This window comes from Protomyctophum bolini (genome assembly GCF_963924005.1).
Source record: "Protomyctophum bolini genome assembly, chromosome: 4".
NCBI lineage: Eukaryota > Metazoa > Chordata > Actinopteri > Myctophiformes > Myctophidae > Protomyctophum > Protomyctophum bolini.
In genome coordinates this window covers 10,225,241-10,247,536 of record NC_137865.1, presented here as the reverse complement: position 1 = coordinate 10,247,536, position 22,296 = coordinate 10,225,241, and the positions used below count along the sequence as shown (strand labels likewise).

At 43.8% G+C, this 22,296-nt stretch overlaps 1 protein-coding gene across 2 annotated transcripts in view; it reads right to left on the bottom strand.

Moving 5' to 3' along the window:
- Positions 1-11,612, bottom strand: part of wnt7bb (wingless-type MMTV integration site family, member 7Bb) — a 50,657-nt gene extending 39,045 nt beyond the window's left edge. The window contains exons 1-2 of one of the 2 annotated variants that reach the window (XM_080761253.1): positions 11,033-11,612; positions 1,898-2,124 (exon numbers count right to left, since the gene is read on the bottom strand). In XM_080761253.1, the coding sequence (XP_080617379.1) occupies positions 1,898-2,124; positions 11,033-11,109 (304 nt within the window). In that variant the 5' untranslated portion in view covers positions 11,110-11,612. Of the gene's footprint in view, positions 1-1,897; positions 2,125-8,435; positions 8,873-11,032 lie in introns of those variants that run through there. The other variant, XM_080761252.1, reaches the window with a different exon arrangement.
- Between the last annotated feature and the right edge of the window lie 10,684 nt (positions 11,613-22,296).

Sequence of the window (22,296 nt, the reverse complement as noted above, 5' to 3'; positions counted from 1 at the left end):
TGTGGTTCAAGTAGAATATTTCAGCCAATCAGTGTCAGAAACGAGCTAACACACTTTATCCCATACCCTCCTTCAAAATAAAAATCCCTTTGCATGTTGAGAGAACAAGCTTAGAAAACAATAGAAAATGTGGGTTCCTTCTGTGTTTAACTGTGAATTATTATGTAAAAATACTAAGACCCTCTGTGATTGCAAAATAACAATAACAAATCGTTGAAACGATATATAGAGAGAAGAGGCAATCATTGCACGCAGTTCTAGACTTCTAAAGGTATGTGAAGCCACAAGAAAGACAATGTGGGGGGTGGCAAAAGAAATCAGATGGATTCCAAGACAGTGCCACAATTATTACAACAAAGAAATGCCTTTTCTGTGGGGGGTAGGGGGGAGGGTGACTGGAGCAAAATCAGTCACTCCTCAAGAGCAGTGATTGTTCACAGAGCCACCGGATTAAATGCACAGCCCAACCGCACTGTAACGGCAACAAAACAGTTTCTAAATGAAAGGAAATGTATAAAAATCCCTGTAAAACAAAAGCCGTGCAAAAGAGCTCTGTGGAATGCCAAGTTCCTCAAGCAAAATAGGAGAAAAATGAAGAAAAAAAAAGAAGAAAAAAGAATGAAAGAAAGCAACTGTAAATGTTTGTCCAGTTATAGGACCTTTCTACATATATGTACACAATAACATGAACCCGCGCGGGCTTGGACACAACCAATTTAGTCCGATTAACAACAGATGTGTCCATCTATTTTCAGCGTCGACACAAAGCATTCTCTCCGATAATACCATTAGTTGTCTCCTCATTTGCTAGATCATTTTTCAAACCCATACGTTTTCCCCATTAGGGGCTTGAGTGCCTTTCGGTAGCTTTTCCATAACTTTGGCGCGGCCCAGGGATGGTCGGCATGCTCCTAAACCGAGAAGGTTTTGACGCGGGTTCCTACATCAACAAAAACCAAAGAGACAGAGAGAGAGGGAGAGAGAGAGAGAGAGAGAGAGAGAGAGTGCTGCCGCCGCACCACGGCACGCCGCCTGGGGAACTGCAACAGTGTCAACTGAAACGGGCGGCGACGAGGAGAGAGGATGGGGCTGGAATCAATGGCAGCGCATTATTGGAGCCGCGTCTTCTTGAGCAATGCCAGCAAAAGAATGGTTATACAATAGAGTCAAAGGGAGTGTGTGATGCTGGTTTGAGTTTTCACTGTGTGATGTGTGTAGCTCGGGTTTGGCTTTGTGCAGAGCCATATTTCACAGGGCTCAAAGGGGTGTAGGGGGGCTGGTACCATTATTGTTGATGCATACTCTGTCTGGTACTGTCTGTATCGGAGAGAAAATATGATGATGATGCTCCTCGCTTGTTATGTAACCCTCTTTTCTGTCTTCAGAACAAAAAAACATCCCTGTTACTACCACGCGACTATCTGTGTCCACAAGCCACAAACGGGCCTAAAAAGAACGTTCTTGGGATTTTCACCTTGCATACCAATGTGCGAGACATCCACATGTTATGTCATATACGCCGTATGACCATTGCATTTTTCTGTGTTCAAATATTCATAAGATAATCCAGGAAGATCCTAGATGAAAGCAACACTGCTTGAAACATTCCAGGGCCGCCCCACCACCCAGCGCAATGCAAACACATAATATCCACATACACATGTAAGCACAAACACATGCCAAACGCTCACTCACAAGTACACGCACACACACACACATACTGCCCTCCCTGAGTGATGCCTATATATCATATGCTCCGTCGTACAATGGCGCCGTGTGCCGGAGACTGCAGATCTGCAAGCTCAAAATGTGCCGCTTCCGTGGCGCTTTTTGAGCTTGAAGATCTGCTTATTGTGCGACGGTGCGTAAAGGCGCGGCGGTAGTACCCCAGACTGACCTACTCGCAGCTCCTGACCGAAGACGGTCCTCTCGCCGAGGGCCGAGCAGTTCCACCGGCCGTAGCGGAACTGGTACTGACATTCATTGATGCCCAGCTGGGCGCCCTCGCCGACCACTATGATGGCGTCCGGGCGGCTCTGGCATATGGCCCGCTGGCGCGGCGCCAGCCCAGGAATCTTGTTGCAGATGATGTTGGCACCCAAAGCTACCACCGAGGACAAGGCCCTGCCAAATTAAAAGACACCATACACACACATAGACACACATATATATCACACACCGCACCACACACAGACCATCACATGCACGCACGCATGCGCACGCACGCGCGCACACACACACACACACACACACACACACACACACAAACAGCGAGTTAGAATTTCTGCAGAACGGTCAGACTGACTCACTTGTTTGAAACTCTCCAGAGTAGGATTCAATTCAGCCAGTGATTGATGAATCTGCGGTCCGCAGAGCATCGTATTGCATGAAGTATAGCTATTTATTGGATTAGGGGTAAATCAAAAAGAATATCTGAGAATAGTATCCAACATCAAACGTAAAATAGAGTATCGTGCAGCACGCTATATCAGCCTGGAAGGGGGAAAACGACATGGTGCTTATTTGCTTACTGACAATGCCATTCCACATTGGTTTGGCTGCCGATAGAGCACCACGTTTGGGGTTTCGTGTTAATTGTTACTGTAGGTAACTGTGGGCCCACGCAGATACAATGCATACCCCAATTTGTAACCGAGCCTCTCAAATTTATAGGCAAGGTTCACGTCTTAACCAGAAAGTCACACAGAATGTTATGCACGATGATTTCTAGAATTATGCGCCTGAAACACATTCTCGGCGTTTAAACACTGTCTATAAATGTCTTGCTATCCTCAAGCCACAACTGGGAATGCATGAAGAACATGTACAGCTAGCTATTGACACAAGTCAAGTTGTATCGCAAGGTTATTATTACTCCATTATGAATTGCAGTACTTGTCCCTAGTGTCTGTGCCTGTGCACAAACTGCACATGCGTGTGTGCGTGTGTGTGTGTGTGTGTGTGTGTGTGTGTGTGTGTGTGTGTGTGTGTGTGTGTGTGCGTGTGTGTGCGTGCATGGAGAGGGGGGGGGGGGGGGGGGGTTGATCTCGATTATTGGTTTGATGTGATAATATCAACACATGCTGGAGATGGGTTAGTTTGTGACCGCAAGCGAGAGTAAAAAGAAAGACGGAAACACAGCTAAACAAAACCCGGGGCTTTCACCAGCGAATGTTGTTTATAACCAGTCCGAACCCTGCAGATACATACTTTAACCAGTGAATGTTGTTTATAACCAGTCCGAACCCTGCAGATACATACTTTAACCAGTGAATGTTGTTTATAACCAGTCCGAACCCTGCAGATACATACTTTAATGTTGTTTATAACCAGTCCGAACCCTGCAGATACATACTTTAATGTTGTTTATAACCAGTCCGAACCCTGCAGATACATACTTTTAATGTTGTTTATAACCAGTCCGAACCCTGCAGATACATACTTTTAATGTTGTTTATAACCAGTCCGAACCCTGCAGATACATACTTTTAATGTTGTTTATAACCAGTCCGAACCCTGCAGATACATACTTTTCAAACATGTCAGGGACGAAGGAGACATAAACGAGTGCGGAGGCAAATGCCAGCTTTGAAGTATGACGTCTGCCTCCAAGGGTTTCACCACAAGCGAGGCAGGCCGACGCAAGCAAGTTGTGTGTCAGCAAAAAGAAAGCAACGAGAGAAGAGAGAGCCAGAGAGAGAAAGAGGGCTTCAAAAAGACCGGGGGTTGATAGAAGGGAAAGATAGTGAAAAGAAGAGAGACAATTCTGTGGATCCCCCTTCAGAAGAATCGCTTGTAGGAGACCTCTCTGTCCCAGACGATCGTACATATTTCTGTTCGATCCCAAGAAGATAATAATTCCAAATGTTGCCCCCAGAACCACTCAGAACAAAAGATGTGAATGTTGATTTGAACTCGCTCGTATAGCCAACCACGCTCTCCGGTCCGGTTGATTGACTGTCTCCACAAAGATAGAAAAAATAAATCTCTAAATTCAAAGCCACATGTTCAAATGAAACCATAACTGCAACAAGGCATGTATCTCTTACAAAACGGAGGTTTTGTTCACACAGTCTCATGGTGTGCTCTGTAGAGACAGAAGGGATGATGCCCTATAGTGATGGTTGCTGCGTTCAAGAATAATCTTTGAGAACAGTTCATTTGATTGAATCTGCTTGATTTTGCTTGAATTGAATTGAAGAGTTGCACCACAACAAGAGACTTATATTATAATACAGTGAAAGTGGTACAGAACATTGTACAGATAAACATATGTGACACACACAGGACAGGTGTGTCTTGTTTAACATCCTATTCCAGGCCTTTGCTTGTTTTGACACCCTCTTTCACCACGTTGTGGAACACGTCACTCGAACCACACTGACCTTCCCTGACCCTCCCCCTCCCCCTGCCCCTCCCCCTGCCCTGGCCTACATCAGTGCTTCTCCAACTTTGTCTGAAGGCTGAATTTTCTCCCAGTGTTGATAAGAAATATATATATATCAAGATTCTTTGGAAATAGCGGGTGTACTGTAAAGCTCAAAGTGCATCACGTTATGACACGCTGTGAGCTTGTAGATCTGCTATTTTCAAACGCATGTAGGGGGTTAAAGTGGTTGAACTGATGCTGATGCTATATTAAGTCATTTGGCCGGGGACCCCCGTTGGAACCCCCTCAACGAACCCTACGGGGGTCCTGGGATCCCACTTTGAGAACCACTGGCCCATACAGTACATCGACCTTCAACGTCTGATGCTTGTGTTTTCGGTAAAGTCTTTACAGCAGTGGTGCTGTCGGTACGTAAATATTTGTGGGGGACAATATAATCGAGATTGAGAGTTGAGACTAGAGAGCAACTGCAGTTTACGGCACGTGTTTAGTAGGATGTATAGCCAGAATGGTCATTGTGGCGAGAGGCAAGCAGGCAGCGGCAGCAAATACACAACAACGATTGTGTCTATAGTAACACACCTCACAAAGTCAGTCAGTTTCCTTAATTAGGGCAATCTGTGACAGCTGCTTAAAGTTGGGGTACCTGCAGTATACGTATTTGCAGGCAAAATTGACACCTTTTAATTCTGAATTCTGCTCTCAAGTATTATGTGAGGGGTCAAACTAGGTTTTTTTTATGATTCCGAATCCATTGCAAGCATTTGTTTTGCACGAAAAAAACTTGCTGTTTTGTCATGAATAACCCTAGTTTGACACCTCATGCTACTTAAAGCAATAGGTTATTAATGGTACCCCAACTTTCAGCAGCTGTCACAGATTCCCCTAAGGAAACTGAATTTTTAATATGACAAATGACAAAAGTGGAACAGAGCTGGCTTGAATGCGCCAGGCCAAGATATAGTGTGTTGATCTCAGCCGCTCCGTTGCGGCCAGTACATCATGCATCTCTTACAGTTGTGCGGTCTGTGCTGTTTGTTGTCAAGTGCATTAGTTTGCTGTCTCGTTGTGTGTTCTGCTTTGTCTGTGTGAGTCCAGTAGTTGTGTGTCACTTGTTGGCAGCGCTGTGTTAATCGTTTAATGCTATGTGTCAAAGCCAACTGCTTGTGTGAGCCTGACGCAGTTTCCAATTCTCGTTGTGATCAAATGGCTATTCCAACTCGAGCTTGTATAGATAATGCAGCTATTTTTGCCTATAATGATATGCCACAAATTTGCACTGATATTTTCATAGTCGGCTCCAGGACTCGGGTCAGAATAGAGCGTGATGTTTTATTAATGTGAGGTGTGATAAACTCTCCCCCTGTGGCCCTTGTAGATATCTGTCCTTGTCACTTGGTTTGGTACACCTGCTAATTCACAGAACCACTGTTCTATTAGGCCAGACAGCAACACAGACCATCAGACAATGCAAAACAGAAAATTCCACAGCTAAGCTTTTAAATCACTGCATCATCAAAGAGCACAAATGCGATTCTGTTTGCTTAGCGATGAGTGTGTGTGTGTGTGTGTGTGTGTGTGTGTGTGTGTGTGTGTGTGTGTGTGTGTGTGTGTGTGTGTGTGTGTGTGTGTGTGTGTGTGTGTGTGTGTGTGTGTGTGTGTGTGTGTGTGTGTGTGTGTGTGTGTGTGTGCACGTGCGCCAGCAGCTTGGAGAATTATATAGTCACAAATGTAGAATCTATATCTGTACAAACTGCTAATATTTACAACTTACACCCAGCATGTCAGTATATATTGACCTGTTGACGAGTTGGCCTAATGTTACACCAATGCTTTTTCGTTTCTTTTTTTTACTAATTAGTAATTACCAATGCCAAGAAAAAAAAATACTCTTTAGAACCAGTAGGCTACCATCACTGAAATAAAACAAAGGTTTGATTTACAAAAACTGAAGACGCTGCCATGAATGCCTCGAACTAGAGCAATGAATCCTAACCTATAAAGTAAGACATTTTGAAAAACTCTAAATATTTCAGCCTCGTGAGAAGGTATAAATTAAAGCTGCATGTTCAAATGCAGAGGCATGCATGCACACCCACAATCCATTAATACTTAGAGAAATGCACTGAACTCCAATTGCTTGCTTGCCTTCTATAGGCTATAGGCCTACCTAATACTCTAGAGAGAAATAGATTTCCACTAGACAAAATCAGTTGTTCTAAAAAATAAGAGATTGAAGTGTTATTACATTGCATGCACATTGTATTTTGAAAAACGAATATAGGTCTGTTTGAGACTAATGTTGGCTTAATGAGGTCAAGGTGCTACTGTTTTTTTTTTATACTATTCCAAATGATTCCCATTCCCAGTGGAACTCTGGGTGCTGTGAGTGTTGAAATCAGCTATATGTCTCTGAACAGACCCCATAACGTGTGTTGACGGCTCATCATCTGCCACCCATGCAGCTCTGCACATTTCACTGTGAGTTTAACGCGCCTAAACATTAGCTGTGGATATGTAATGAGAGACTGCAGAATACTTGGAGGATGGGGGGGGGGGGGGGGGTAATAATATCGCATTCCTTTTCCCTTAATCCACGGTTTAAAGTTTCTCCTTCAAACATATCATTTTTTTTATGGCGAAACGCCGAACATAAAGCATATTTTAAAAATTATCAAAACAAACAATGGTATGTCGTTTTTAATGTGCAAACCCAACACTAAACTTAGCCGTAGCTCCCCACTTTTAACTGAAACCAAAAACCACATCTATTTCGGCATCAGGTTTAGGGTCTCCTCTCAGTCAACGGGAGGAAGAAAGGGAGCATGGTTGAGAAATTCTTTTTGGAAAGGATTTAAGAAAGCCAACGTCCCCCCACCCCCTCGTAAGAGTATTTCTCGTTTAATTCAAAGCCGCAACATATTATGGTGTCAATCACGTGTAGCGTCGCAGGAAGATGTTTTTATTCCGCTTGTTTAAGATGTGGCTTGAAATTATAAGTTAGGAATACTGAGAATTAGACGGCGGTGATGTAATGCATAAACGTAATCCCTCCACAAGTTCTGACAGGTAAAGAGGGCTCGCATGCGTAAAAGCTGCCCATGTTTCTCCTCTTCACAATGACAATCTCAAAACATCTAATTGTCTTGAACATCTCTGCCACTCCGTGGCCAAAGGAAACCATGGCGCAAAGATAAGAAAGCTTTTTTACACCCTCCAGTTCTTTTAACATATAGCCTATAAGGCCTATATATATTTTTTTTTTATCTTTATAAAATATCCACCTCGCACGGGCCGCGCTTTTATCCACCTGTAAGCGTGTCAGTGCGTGCGTACTGGTTAGCAACTAATTACTGCATGTGTTCCCACGTGGAAAACACACTGACTGGGTTCTTAGGCTATATTGCACAGTGCACACATATCATCTAGAAATGTGAATGTGTAACACATTTAAAACGACAGTTTGTTTTTGTTTAATTTATTCGAAGTGCGCACTCATCATTGGCCTATATCACAAGAGTTTGATGGTGAATATAGCTGGCTATACTTAACTTAAAATATTATTACTGTTTATATTTATTAAACGGACACAATGATCTCAATAAAATACCTGTTATATCCCACGGTTCCCACCAGCATTTTATCTTTGAGACACGGAGCAACAACCGGGAATTCTAAAGTAAACGATATATATAAACCCAAATGCATCATCTCTGGTGTAGAGAGACGCACGCAAACACACACACACACACACACACACACACACACACACACACACACACACACACACACACACACACACACACACACACACACACACACACGAGTTAATGCGACTGGCTAATTGCGTCAACTTACAGCCAGGTCTGTGTCTCTGGGTGCATGAATTCAATGATTGGTTCCATTCGCTCATACACTCTCAGAGTTGAATAAACGCTGCTTTTACAGTAGATTGTACAGTAGATTTCGGGGTCCCACTCCGACCTTAAAATGAAATGGGGGGGGGGGGGGGGGGCAGTTGAAATGAATGAATCAAGAGACTTACAGGTAGCTGCCACTCGTGAGGATGAGGAAGATCTGAGGATAGTAAACTGACAGCAGTACACTGCGCGACGAGAAGATGATCATGATGACATTGAACAAAATGCCACTTTTTTCAGATTCAGAATGAGAAGCAGATATAAAGAAGAAGAAGAACAAAAAACAAGAAAGGATCAAGGATATAAACTCCGTAATAATTCCCCCCGGGGCCGGGCGCGCGGCGTTTTTATAAGTTCCTCTATGCAGGGCTCCAACAAAAAGAGCGGTGCGCGTGTCTCCCTGCTGTCCGCTTGGAGCGACGCGTCAGGCGGCCAGTGGCGTGTTGGCGTTTGGTGCTATGCAGCTCCGAGCTCCCAGCAGGGCCGTGCGTGCGTGTGCGGCGGCGGACAGCGCGCGGATTGGCTGCTCTGTCATGTCTCGGCGCATAGAGACTGTTGCAGAATGTGGTTCCCGATCCGGAATGGTGATGGTTTTAGGGATTTCGGATGGCAGAAGAGCGTGCCTTTCTCCGCTCTCATGAGAGTCAGTGCCTGCCATTGGGCAGGGGAGGGAGAGAGACGCTGCAATCCGCCCACTTTGCAGCCACAAACAGGACAATGCAGTGACACTGATCCACTGATCCGCTGGACAGACAGGCGTTTCATTCATCACACAGCCGCGGCCAAAAGTAAACAAACAAGAGACACTGCTGCATGCATGGGGCTGCAGCGTGAGCCTCAGCCTCGGCTCGCACCCATTCACACACCAAAACGCGCAAAAATCCACATTCCAATCTGCCTTTTTTTTCTTTTCTTTTTTTGGACTGCTGCCCTCTGGGCCTGGCACGTGGTTCTGAAGTGACACACAACAAGTTATTAACTTATAAAACGACTCCTTATAGGCTTTTTTAGTATACGATGCCAATGCCATGCACTATTGTTAGAGATAATAGTTATATTTCTGGCACTCTTTGATATTGGAAACACATCTGTCTCGTGGGTTTTTTAAGTAGTGGAAGGCTATATGGCTGCAGCCCAAGCATTTCATTCGTCACCTGCAGAGGCTCCATCACTGTAAAGGAAGAGGGTATCATGACAGATTTGACCCTGGGTAATACGGGAAGGAATGATCTAACCAGTTTAGCTTGATAAATAGTGAGATTAGGCCAATGTGTGAACGCCTCGATTACCCCCCCCCCCCCCCCCATTTGAGCTGCATGTCATTTGATATGATCATCACTGGAACTCGAACTTGGAAGTGCAGGTTTTAGAGGCACGGTGCGCTGCGAATTGAGAGGAGAGGAGCCCCCTCGCCACCTGAGGAAGGACACATTTTTTATAATAATCGTATAGTAACAACCTCGACCGAGATAAGCTATTCTTTAGTTCCTTATTTAATGATCTATCTTGTAGTAGGATATATACTGTAGGTTAAGCTTGTAGATAAGGGATATTTTGCTATGGGCCTATAGCTATTTCACTGGTTCTCATTAGTGGGGTCCTTCCGCGGACCCCTAGGGGTCCCTGAGGGCGAGAGGGGGTTGTATGGTGTGTACTGTATGTGTATAGTTATAGCCACCAAATAGATCCGGTGCATTTGGTTCAATTTGTACACTATAGCTCTCAGACGTAATTTAACCTGAGGATTTTACAGTGCAGACTGACTCGGAGATGAAATAATTAAATCGAAAAGGAATCAAATTGGGATGGGGCTCGTGGCCTCATATAGGGCTGCGTGAAATTAAAATAAAAAAGGTTGAGAATCCCTGGCCCTATATATTATCATTCACCTGCTCAACATGGCCCGTTCGCCTTTTGCGCAAAAGGCGCGCGCAACTGCGGACTGTTGCGTCTTTTGCGCACTGTGCGGAGCAGGCGCACTCCTCACAGCATGTCTCTAATTCCAGGATTCATAACAGTCCAGTGTATATATTAGTAGGCTACAAGGTGGTGTGTGATCATATGATGGTAACACAGCTGTGTGCTACAGTATAAGCTGGTGGGGGCAGCAGAGGAAGCACTGAAGCAGGGATAGAATTCCTCGGTGTTTATGCATCCAGCCAGGTGAGCTATTGCAAAACAGGTAAAAGACTCCGTCTGGCCAATGGAATGTGGAAATACAACTCAGTGTGCCTGCACTGCACTGCCGCTATTAATGAAGGTATGCATGCAGGAGACAGCGGCTCAAATTATCTGCTGCGACAAAGCAAAAGCAAGCGGCTATAGTTGGGAGCCGAACGCAAACACCGACAGTGTATGCATGCCCACTGGCCACTTACAATAGGATCGGTGAATATTAAAGGTATTCTTGCCTTATCGTCCCCATAATATGATATATATCACAGCCCACGACGCTTTACAGAAGTAGGCTATAGGCTAGAGGCATTTGAGAGGACTAAAACTGCAAAACACCTGCTGAAGATTAATGTGCAACCTCATGCTTTAAAGTTGATACACACAGGCGTTTTTTATGCCGACTTGTGCTTTAAATATATATTTGTGTGTGTGTGTGCTAATAATTATAATAATTATAATTGGCACAGTGCCACATTGCGTTTGATAATCATGTTTTACGCAACGTGCAAACAGCAATATAGTCTAATTACATGGTTTAGAGACTCACCCAATTCTCAGGTATATGATGCCAAAGCACAGGAACACGTATAAACTCCACTTTCGGAGGGGTCTGTGCATGATCATTCCCACTTCGTGCAGAGGCCATGCACTGAACAGACACTCTCTGCGTTCACAACATTGGCAGGTTTTCTCCTCTTAACCTTTCCAGATGCACGTACTATATCGGCCGTCGTTTCCCGCGACACAGACGTGGTGAAATGCCTTAATAGTATTAGTAATCTTCACGCGTCTGACATCCATGATCCCAAAAAAAAGCGCTCAGGTGAGGTGATGATGATGACGAAGAAGAACCTGGAAAGGTGGTTTAGTTGAGGATTCCAAACTGAAACTTGAGAGAGAGGGTCGGAGCTTGACAGGGTGAATGAGTTCTCGAGTGGAGCGTTGCTTTGGGAAAGGCTGGATTCGGTCCTGCTTTTTGTTTTGTTGTTGTTTTTGTTGCAAAGTGCAGCTGCTGCTGAACTTAAATAACATTTGTTCCTTTTTGTCGCGTTAAATTGTCCCCCTATAATACAGTAACAGCGTCGATCGGGTGCATTCGGTCGGATCTGAAGCTCTGGCAGCTCACCGCTCTCTGTTGCCTGCCTTTTGACGACATGTTAAACTCAGGTCCCATGTAACCAAGTGCAGCCAGCCAGGTATAGGGCAGACTAATACAGGTAACAAAAGGTCTATATACACGCCTCCTGCGGCATGTTGATGGGGATGGGACGGGCTTCCAGTCAGAGCTCTCAACTGAGCACGTGTAGTTGTTGTACAGAAAACTAAAGGCAACGATCTGAAACGGCCTTTTTATAGGCCTATAGTCTGGCTGTTATAGGTTGCAACACTGTGGCAACAGCGCTGTACAGATGGCTTAGCCCTCCTCGGCTGACTAGACCACAACAGTAATGGTCATAAAATAAGGGCTAATTGGAAAAGAATGGGGCCCGCTGACAACGACTCAAAACTATGTATCAATGTTGAATGAATAATGATTCCCCCCCAGTCCCCCACCCCCCCTGCACTTTGCAATGCTATACGTAGGTCTATCTACATGCAGTGACTAATATTAATGAATGGGTTTCTGGTGAAATCATTGTGACTTTGCAGTTTCAGGGCAAATGAAATTAGCACAAGTTTTGATACTGAGTCTGAGTTCGACCTGCAGCAATGTTCTTATTCACAGTCAAGTCAAGCTCCCCAGGGAACCGTTCTTTGTAATGGTAGACTCCCTCTAGTGGCTGAACCTTGCAGTTGCTTTTGCTGAGGCTTTGCTGTCAAGGAGGACCCCTAGATGAAAATGCATATTGAATTTGACCGTGGACCCCCATCTGAAAACATTTGGTGCCAGGGACCCCCATACAAGAGTTGTGTGGCTAAAATGCTTTATTATTATTTTCAATTTCTTTGAAAATAGCCTATAGGAAAATAGCCATAGGGGTTAAAGTGGTTAAACCAATTGTGACGCTATATTAAAACATTTGTCTGGGAACACCCTGCACTGTCTGATATATATTAGACCTATACAGCTTGAATCATTAGTGTTAATTCACCATCTGATAAATAATACATTAATTTATAACATTCCCTTCCCTTTTCACATAACACACATATTGGAAGGCTATGGCGCGCCGCAAACCAAAAATCAACACCAATTACAAATAAGTATAAGGATCTTTAATTACGATAATAGTTGCTTGTCATGCTAGTAATTAAAATTTGATTCAGTGTGTTGTGCTAAAAAAAAGGGAAAAAAAGAGTGAAGCTTTCTCCTTAAGGCATGTTTTATTATGCCGCAAAGTTCCAATTATTAGTGTTACTTTAACCCTGAGAGTGTAAAACACACCGATAATGGTTTCTTACTCTGTGTCAAAGATAATTTGATGACACAGACTTTTTTTCGGTTAGTTTTTTGTTGTTCTTTGGCTCTGTGTGTAAATTTTCTTAAAACAACTCATGAACCCAAATCAACTTATTTAGAGCTTATGCTTCAAACGCAAACGGATGAAAAATGTCTAAAGGGGCTTTAATAATTACAGCATGAACTGAAATTACAGACATGCAGGGCCGGGTCTGCAGTCTGCTGTTATTGACGGGCGGCAAACAGCCAGACAGACTTTTGTTTGGAGACGTCCCCCCCCCGCCCTCCTTCAAAACACGGCCATCTAAAACAGGCCTGATTTACACTTTGGGTGCTCGTCCGTGTCAGAAGATCATCTAACAGCTCGCCATGACCTTGTAGATCTTCTGTCTTTGGTTGCGCTGCACCCCAAGCAACCCAGTATATATATCAGGCTTTAAATTCCAGATGGATTTTTTAAGTTTTGTTTTTATTTAGTGGGAAATAATGAAAGTCGACATGCAGACATGCAGCATTGACATAAAACGACACGTATTTGATGTCTAACCCCGTAAAAGATGGCCTTGTTGTTTGTCTTGAACATGTACGGTACATAGCTCATCGTAGCACAGCGATGCATGGGCGGATTGAGCAGGCCTTCATTAAAATTCTTCAAAGGGGATACTGTCTTTTATTATGGCCCGGATCACGACCAGGGGACGAAGTGCGTCACAGTGCTATTTGTCACCCAAAACCATTGTCAGGGCAAACATGTCACACACACACTCATACACCCCCACCACCACACTCGCGCGCGTGCACACACACACACACACACACACACACACACACACACACACACACACACACACACAAACAGCAATATGTTAATTTGTATAACAAATGACCCATACGAGTGGGTTTGAGTATCAGTTTTTACACTCTCATGCACATGAAATGAAGACTAAGGATTTTACTGTGTAAATGACTACACGCGCACACACACACACACACACACACACACACACACACACAACCAACCATATAGACACAAATACCACAGGCACACACACACACACACACACAGACACATTACATGTAGACACGCGCACATACACACACTCACACACACACACACACACACGCACACGCACATACACACACACACACACACACACACACACACAAAACCAACCATACAAAGACCACAGGCACGCACACACACACAGAGAGACACTCTTACACGTTGACATGTGCACATACACACACTTAGACACACACAATCACACACACAATCACACAGAGACATGCACTCACGTGCAAACACGCGCAGAAATACATACACGCACGCACGCATGCACACACGCACCCACAGACACACACAGACACACACATCCTGCAGAGCTTGGGTGGCATGGTGAGGATCCTGTGACATGGTGTTTATTTAACTTCAAAAAGCCCAGGCAGAGATGACAGCATGTGGGCCATGAGGACATATCAATCTGCTAAAGTCATACTGTACTGACTGCATGTATGCCACATCACTAGTTACTAAATACTCTATTACATATCAATCTGCTAAAGTCATACTGTATATACGCGTGCCACATCACTAGTTAATATATATACAGTATGTATATACCATGTATTCTGTATGCATGTATGTATGTACCGGTATGTATGTATGTATGTATGTATGCATGCATGCATGTATACAAGCTATGCATGCATGCCACATCATACTCCAATATGGGAAGTTGGGAAAATGGGGACACCACCATCTTTTGTATGTTTGTATGTTGTACATTGTATGTTTAAGGTATAGTGGTGCGGCCTCTTTTACAGGCCATTGTATATGAGCACTGTTTCCATGCCTGGCGGAATATATAGGGCTTATCTTTATTCGTTTGGGATACTTCAGTGCTCCCCTTGTGTGAAGTTGTGTCTGTACCTACATCCTCTTCTATCTCTCCGTTTTGTCTGTGATTGTAATAATTGGACGGCCAAACTATTTAAGAAAAAAAATAAGCTAATTTTACTATGGTACTATATCGGATCCTTTTCATCTGCGCGCCTCCCCCCCACCCCCCAGAGAGAAGGGGCACGGGAGGAGAGAGAGGAAATAAACATATTTTTTGGCAAGCTTGGGATGATATGTCGCTCTGTCTTTATGAATATTATTAAGTGATTTTGACCGACAACTAAATAAGAGAAGCCTGCCGGTTAGCCATGTGTTTGCATGGGAGCCACTTCAAGCTGGAAACAGTGAGAGGCCTGCAGCAGTCGGTCCGTGCCAAACCATGGAGTGGAGTGGCGTCTGGGGCCGGGGCCACCGCATCTTCACCGGGCCCTAAGGCAGGAGGGAAGGGGAGGGTTGGCGGCGGCTATTATGCACACTCATTATGCATATTCATATTATGACTCACTATTTCTCTATTGATTACCTTTTGATTAATTGAATAATCGAGCCATTATACACGCACACACATGCACACACGCACACACACACGCATGCACGTACACACACACGCACACGCACGTACCCACACACTGTATGCTGTCGTGTCGGGCAGAAACCTCTTATATCCATGTTGTATCTTTTTGTATTTTTTGTCAATTGTTACCCTACTACTTGATCATAAACTACAGCGTTACACAAAACTATCAAAGGTTGGAGGTCTGTTTGAGCTTGTAGATCTGCTGCTTCTACTATTTTAGAATTTTAATCCTGAAAAGAAACAGTTTTGGACAGTTGGACAATTTTAAATAAACTAGTTTAAAAGGTCACAGGTTAAAACTCCCAAGCCTGACCAATGGAATTGACCTTTGACCTGGGCCCTTATGCAGAGCTGTAGTGAGGAGCAGGGAGAAAGGGCCGTGGTTTGATTCATTCCCCATGACCCTCCGAGAGAGAGAGAGAGAGGCCCCTGGAGGGGGGTGTGTGTGTGTGTGTGTGTGTGTGTGTGTGTGTGTGTGTGTGTGTGTGTGTGTGTTCAGCAGAGTGTGGAGACATGTCCCACCCTCCTCCCACTCTGACTGATTAGCTGGGATGAAATGCTGCTCCATGCCCCTGTGTGTGTGTGTGTGTGTGTGTGTGTGTGTGTGTGTGTGTGTGTGTGTGTGTGTGTGTGTGTGTGTGTGTGTGTGTGTGTGTGTGTGTGTGTGTGTGTGTGTGTGTGTGTGTGTGTGTGTGTGTGTGTGTGTGTGTGTGTGTGTGTGTGTGTGTGTGTGTGTGTGTGTGTGTGTGCATGCTCCGTGCCCTTTTAATGGAAAGAAGGGCTGACTGCATTTGCCAGAGCCCGATGCCACATCAGGAATTTGGGTAAAGTGGTATAGGGGTATTTATTTTTAATTTTTTACTTGAGTAAAAGTACAAAATCTTAATATTCTTACACTACCAAAGTCAAAGTACAAAAACAGTTTTTTAAAATAAAAAAATAAAACTTTTATATAAAGCTTTTAGATTGGAAAGTTTCTAATAGCCTAAGCCTATAATAAAATATGGGCTAAAGTGGTAACTAGTAACTAAAGATGTCAAACAATTGTGGTGGAAAAGTATAAAACATGTAAATACTCAAGTAAAGTATATACTCCTCAAAATTTTAGTAAAAAAAAGTAAACAGTACTTTCCACCACTGAAAGAGATCGGCTCCAAACTCAAACGGAAAGCAGCATTTCCTTCCCTTTTTCCCCTCCTATTTTCATGTTAAAACCATCTCACTAATTTCTGATGTTTCTATTTTAAATGGAGCTCACTTCAAAATAGCTGAAAATGAGAAGGCCGTCTGCCAAACTGTCACAGGCCTTTTCCTGATCAGACCGGGTTGTGCGGCAGAAGAAGGAGGGGCGAGATCGATTTACCCAAATCTGACAGTCTGGGACGCCACGCCAACGCAGTCGCTCTGTGGAAGAGCACACTTAGAAAAATGAATAAAACGGCTTCATGTGAGGGAAGTGGAAAGGAGTTCAGTTTCAAGTTGGAGAGGCCTGAGATGGACTCAGATTAAGAATGTTTTGCTACTGTGCCAGGTGTCTGCAGCGCGTATGCACTGTGATGATGTCGAACTGCACATACGTGTACGTACGTTAAGTATGTGCTTCCTTGAATGTTCTTTGTTTTGTGTATTTGGGGTATGTGTTACAAAAAAACTTGAATACCGGTAACTAAAAAAGGTGTGCACATCTCCGCCAGGCCTGCTCGCTTACTCAGGGCGGCGTCAGTCGTGCAGTGCAGCTGTCACGACTCAAGGAATATATAACCATGTATAACCATTTCTTTCGCATTTGTGGTGGAGGTGCGCTCTATAGAGGCCCCTCAACCTGTGATTCCAATATGGGTTTGATTGGATGCTGTGTTAATGATATATGGTGGGGGTTTTGTAAGAAGTAGGCCCCACCCACATAACCCACAAGACAATCCGTGCCTAATTTGGTGGGAAACAAATCACATTTCTCATACTGTATGTGGTGTAAAACAAATCACATTTCTCATATGTGGTGGAAGGCAAATTGGTGTTGGCTCTGGGTTGTTCATGTTCAGGGGCTACTCAATGTGGGATAAAGTAGGATCAAGTAGGGCGTTAATTTACGAAGAAACCATGAAATGAAAACTGTTGAGAATAATCACTGATCTGGCTGATGCAACAATCCCGACAGAACTGAATAGTACAGCCCTGCCTGTAGCCCACAAGCCTAATGCTTCCCTTCACCCAGCCAGGGCAGCGGATTCCCATTTGGCCCTCGCGGTATACTGTAGATGTTTGGTTTGTGGTTTGGTTTCCGCTGTTTGGATCCAGATGGTTGCACAATGTAGGCACAACAACACATCTGTATGCAACTGTCGGGCAGACAACTCTTATCTCCATATTCAAACGTTTTGTGTTTGTCCTTAATGCCCTACTTGGTCATACCACAGTGTCACACTGTCTCACATAAGCATCAGAAGTAGCAGATCCACAAGTTCAAAACACGGCCTGAAGCGAAACGTTTGAAGCTGCTACTTTTGGTATGTTTTTATTTGAAATTGAATCCTGAAAAGTAAAAGTATGAGATTTCCACCCGATAGAGACAATATATTTCTTCTTCTTCTCCTTCTTCTTCTTCCCTATTATTGCACAAATATTATTCTCATTATTCAGTCCTGGAACATCATCAAATTGAAAAGAAAAAAAAAAGAGAAGAAGAAAGCTAAACCACATTCATTATGCATACAGTAAGCATACATTTAGATGACATTTCCCTCATTGAGAACAACCCATGCCAAATACATCTCTTACAATAGTGCCACTGTATGAGTTCAGAGTTGTACTCTTTCCTGGCAGGCTCCGTGCACAGACCTACTTACTCACTGTTGTGATTGTATTGTCATATAATCTCATGTGGGTAGGGCTTTTGGCATAAAAAAACCCCCCACATTCATTCATTCATTCATCCATCCATCCATCCATTCATTCATATGAGTCAATGGTAGACGGTCTGTTCTAGACTCAAACTGGCCACGTTGTGTAAAAGTTATCTATCATAATATACAGTATAGTACGGTGTACTATATCATATAGTAATTAGATTCATGACTAATGTAAATTGCATTATGATATGGTCTTTTCAAGACAATTCAACACAATCGTCCTAGCGGGTTGTTCGCCTCATTAAACGCTGCATAAACACCGCCTGCAGTAAGCAGTTCATCGTTTAGCACTTCATCAGCAGGCAGATGTCAAAGCAGGCAAAGGTTCAAAACAGACTTCCAAGTGGCGGCGTGTGACCTGTGACCTTATACCGCACTGTCGCTCGCCGCAGGGTGCTAAAAGTGTTTGTCTCCGTGCTCTGCTGTTGTTATGGACATTGTCTCGGTCAGGTGGAAATCTCCAAGTCCATAACTGTGACTTTTCAGAAAACAAAAGCAGCAAACATGGCAGTTCGACAAGCTCAAGATGCGTCGCTTCGCGTCGCGTTTAGAGCTTGTCGACCGTGTACAATTGATACGTTTCATGTGTGACGCTGTAGTATGATCAAGTAGGGCATTCATTTACCACAAAAGTTAGAATATGGAGATAAGATGTTTCTGCCCGACAGCAACAACATGCAATACTTTGTGACTCATTTGTTATTTCTCTGTGACCCTTAACGGAATGCAAACGGAGCACATTATCAATGAATGGGGCCTGAATGAATGGGGGAAAACCACGGGGCAAATGTATCAAGGTGCATTGCTGGGATTCTGGTTGGATTTCTCAATGAACTTAGCCCTTGCTTTTGTTTTTTCTCCTGAGTGCGCTGTGAGGCCAAGCCTTCCCCTCTGTCTCTCTCTCTCTCTCTCTCTCTCTGTGTATGTGTGTATGCGTGTGTGTGTGTGTGTGTGTGTGTGTGTGTGTGTGTGTGTGTGTGTGTGTGTGTGTGCGTGTGTGTGTGTGTGTGTGTGTGTGCATCCTCACAAAGGCTCGGCCCACGAGTGTGGTTGGTTGAGTGACTCTGGGACGGAAACACGGCCTGTTTGAGCTGGGCGCAGTGCAAACACAGACAGTGCATGGGTCATTGTGTGGGAGAGAGAGGAGAACCGACCGACGGCCCACTCTCTGCACACTGCAAACACTCCCAGCTGTTCCAGGAGAGTTGTGTGTTTGTGTGTGCGTGCGTGCGTGCGTGCGTGCGTGCGTGCGTGCGTGCGTGTGTTATACACAGTATGTACACAGCATATATACTTCATATCGTTGCTGACGGGCCTAAACCTTGTATGTCCAAACCCATTCCTTTGCTATTACTTTAAAAAAAATTGTATATAGTGAAAATTGCCGATCTACAAGCTTATAGATTGGCTATTGCACTACTTGTGTGACATATAGGGTACTCATTTATGGAAATACACAAATTTGAATGGAAATACAAGGTTTCTGCCTTGCAACGATGCCTTGTAATGATGCGTGTGTGTGTGTGTGTGTGTGTGTGTGTGTGTGTGTGTGTGTGTGTGTGTGTGTCCACGCATGTGCGTTGTCCATGGCTGCGGTCGGATACAAATACAAGTGGCCGCGCCTTAAGTCAATGCTCTGTGTTTAGCTTCCACAGGTATGTAAACTCTTACGCCAAGAAGGCACACATTTGATGTTGTCCGCCGAGGTTTGCCCAGAAGGGGGAAAGTAGTTAATATCTAATTCCAAGCTTTGCAGCATAATCTCATCCACAATCAGTGGTGGACTGAAGTATACAATATACTCAAGTAAATGAAAAAAGTATTCAAAAAGTACTTTAGTACATTTTCACAAAAAGTGGAACATAGCAGATCTACAAGCTCACAACGTGTCACGCTTCACTATATTTGAAATTGGGTTTAAGTGGTTAATTCATAATATATCTTTGGTCCCAAGAGTCCTAGAAATATTTCGGAGTCAAAAGCACAATATTTTAAACGTAAGCTGAGTGAAAGTCACCAGCTTGCAAAATGCAAAGCAAAAAGGAATAGGGCTGCTTCAGTGGTTGTCAAAGTGACGAAAACCTTTTCAGATGGTGGTCAAATACATATCAATCTGGGGGACCTTGACATGAAAAGGTTGGACCAATAGTTGTACACCACTGATCCTGACATATTGAATCATGTTCACAGCTTTTACCAATTGCTCTCACATCCAGTGACACCCTATTATATGCGTGTCTTATATTTCCATGCAGGTCTTATGCATTAATTAAGTCATAACGCCACCATCTTATGTGCAATCACTACTTAGTATTTTACAAGTCTCGCTGAACGCAAACACGTGGCTAGCATATTTACCCCTGGGGGAGTATACGGCGTCGTCCTCCTCTTCAGATGGTGTGGACCCTGAGTAAGACACGTGACTCCTACCAGCTGTGTGCTCATCTGAGCAAGCCTGCGTTGTGAAAGCAGAAAAGTAAATTCCCTTCCCCTGGGGACCAGTAAATTAACCCTGGGACCCTTACAGGTGGACGTGAACAATATATTTAGTTATTTATATAGTTATAGATATTATAGTGCTTGGTGACAGCACTTGAACCCCAGCATCCACATTAATTTGCCAAAAACAGCAGATCTAAGCTTGTGAGCTTGTAGATTCGCTATTGTTGGCCAAGAGATTTGACCAGCTAACACAGTCAGAACTGTCTGAACTGTCTGAACCTTCCCTAAAACATCCGACCAACACACGCTCCACACATCCCAGACTCTTCTCTCTCCTGGCACCCAAACAGTGGAACAAAAAAAAGCTCCCCATTTGCAGTTACTGTAGAACTGCAGACTCACTCCCAATTTTCCGCTGTAATCCGTAGACGCACCTCCTGAGACTCCACTTCGCCCCCTAGCACTTCGCTCTCCCTGGCCTGTATACATTCCTGCCACCTTCTGCCTTCATTGATGCTAGCGACAGATGAAGATATGGCTACCATGCAGACATATCTTGGTCACTCGCTCTCTTTTTGTTACTTAGGTTTGTTTTCTTGACCACAATGTTAAGAATGTAATTTAGATAGCACATTATTATTTAGGCTCATTGTTTACCTAGTAGGCCTCTTCTAGTTTCAATGTAGTACTGATTGTTATTGTGATAGTATATTGTTTTAGACTGATGCTATAGGTTCTTGGTTTGCCTGGGTTTCTTGGGGCACGACACTGTCTCTTTAAAATGATGTATATGTGTTTACCTTGCTTACTGTACGTCGCTCTTTAATGCCTACATTATAAATTGATAAGTTGACTGAAATCATACCCAATTACTATACAGTGCCAACTCAGGTCCATTTTTACCATTAAAGTCTCTAGGGTTTAAGTGTTTAACAGTAGAGGACAGGAGTGGTCTTAACAAACCTTTACCCAACCCTTGCAGACGTCCTATAACCCTCGTGTGTCCCTACAGTACAATAAAGTCCAGTGAGAATATTTCCGCACCCTTACATCCAAGTAATTTTCATATTATTATTGAGATTCGAGACTGAACAGCTATCCTTGGAATCACGTGTGTCTCCTACCCACATGTCAGAGACAATAGGTTTTTAATATACCCATAGCCCAGTGAATTGGCTCCGTGCTGGGGATTATATAAAAAACAAGGTTATGTCCAGAGCTTTATGAAGATCATTATTACAGACATAATAATAATACACATTATGGTCTTATTGTGAGCACGGCCACATCCGGACAGAGACATGTCAAACATGCTTATTTATTGTGTGCTTGAGTGTGCGTACAAGGACACACACACACACACACACACACACACACACACACACACACACACACACACACACACACACACACACACACACACACACACACAGACACACACACAGACACAGACACAGACACATGCATATGCACACACAAATGCACGTACTGTATGCATGCACACACGCAAACATGCACACACACAGGCACATTAAAACCATCTCCTGTGTGTGAACCCTTGTGAGAATCTATCATAACGAAA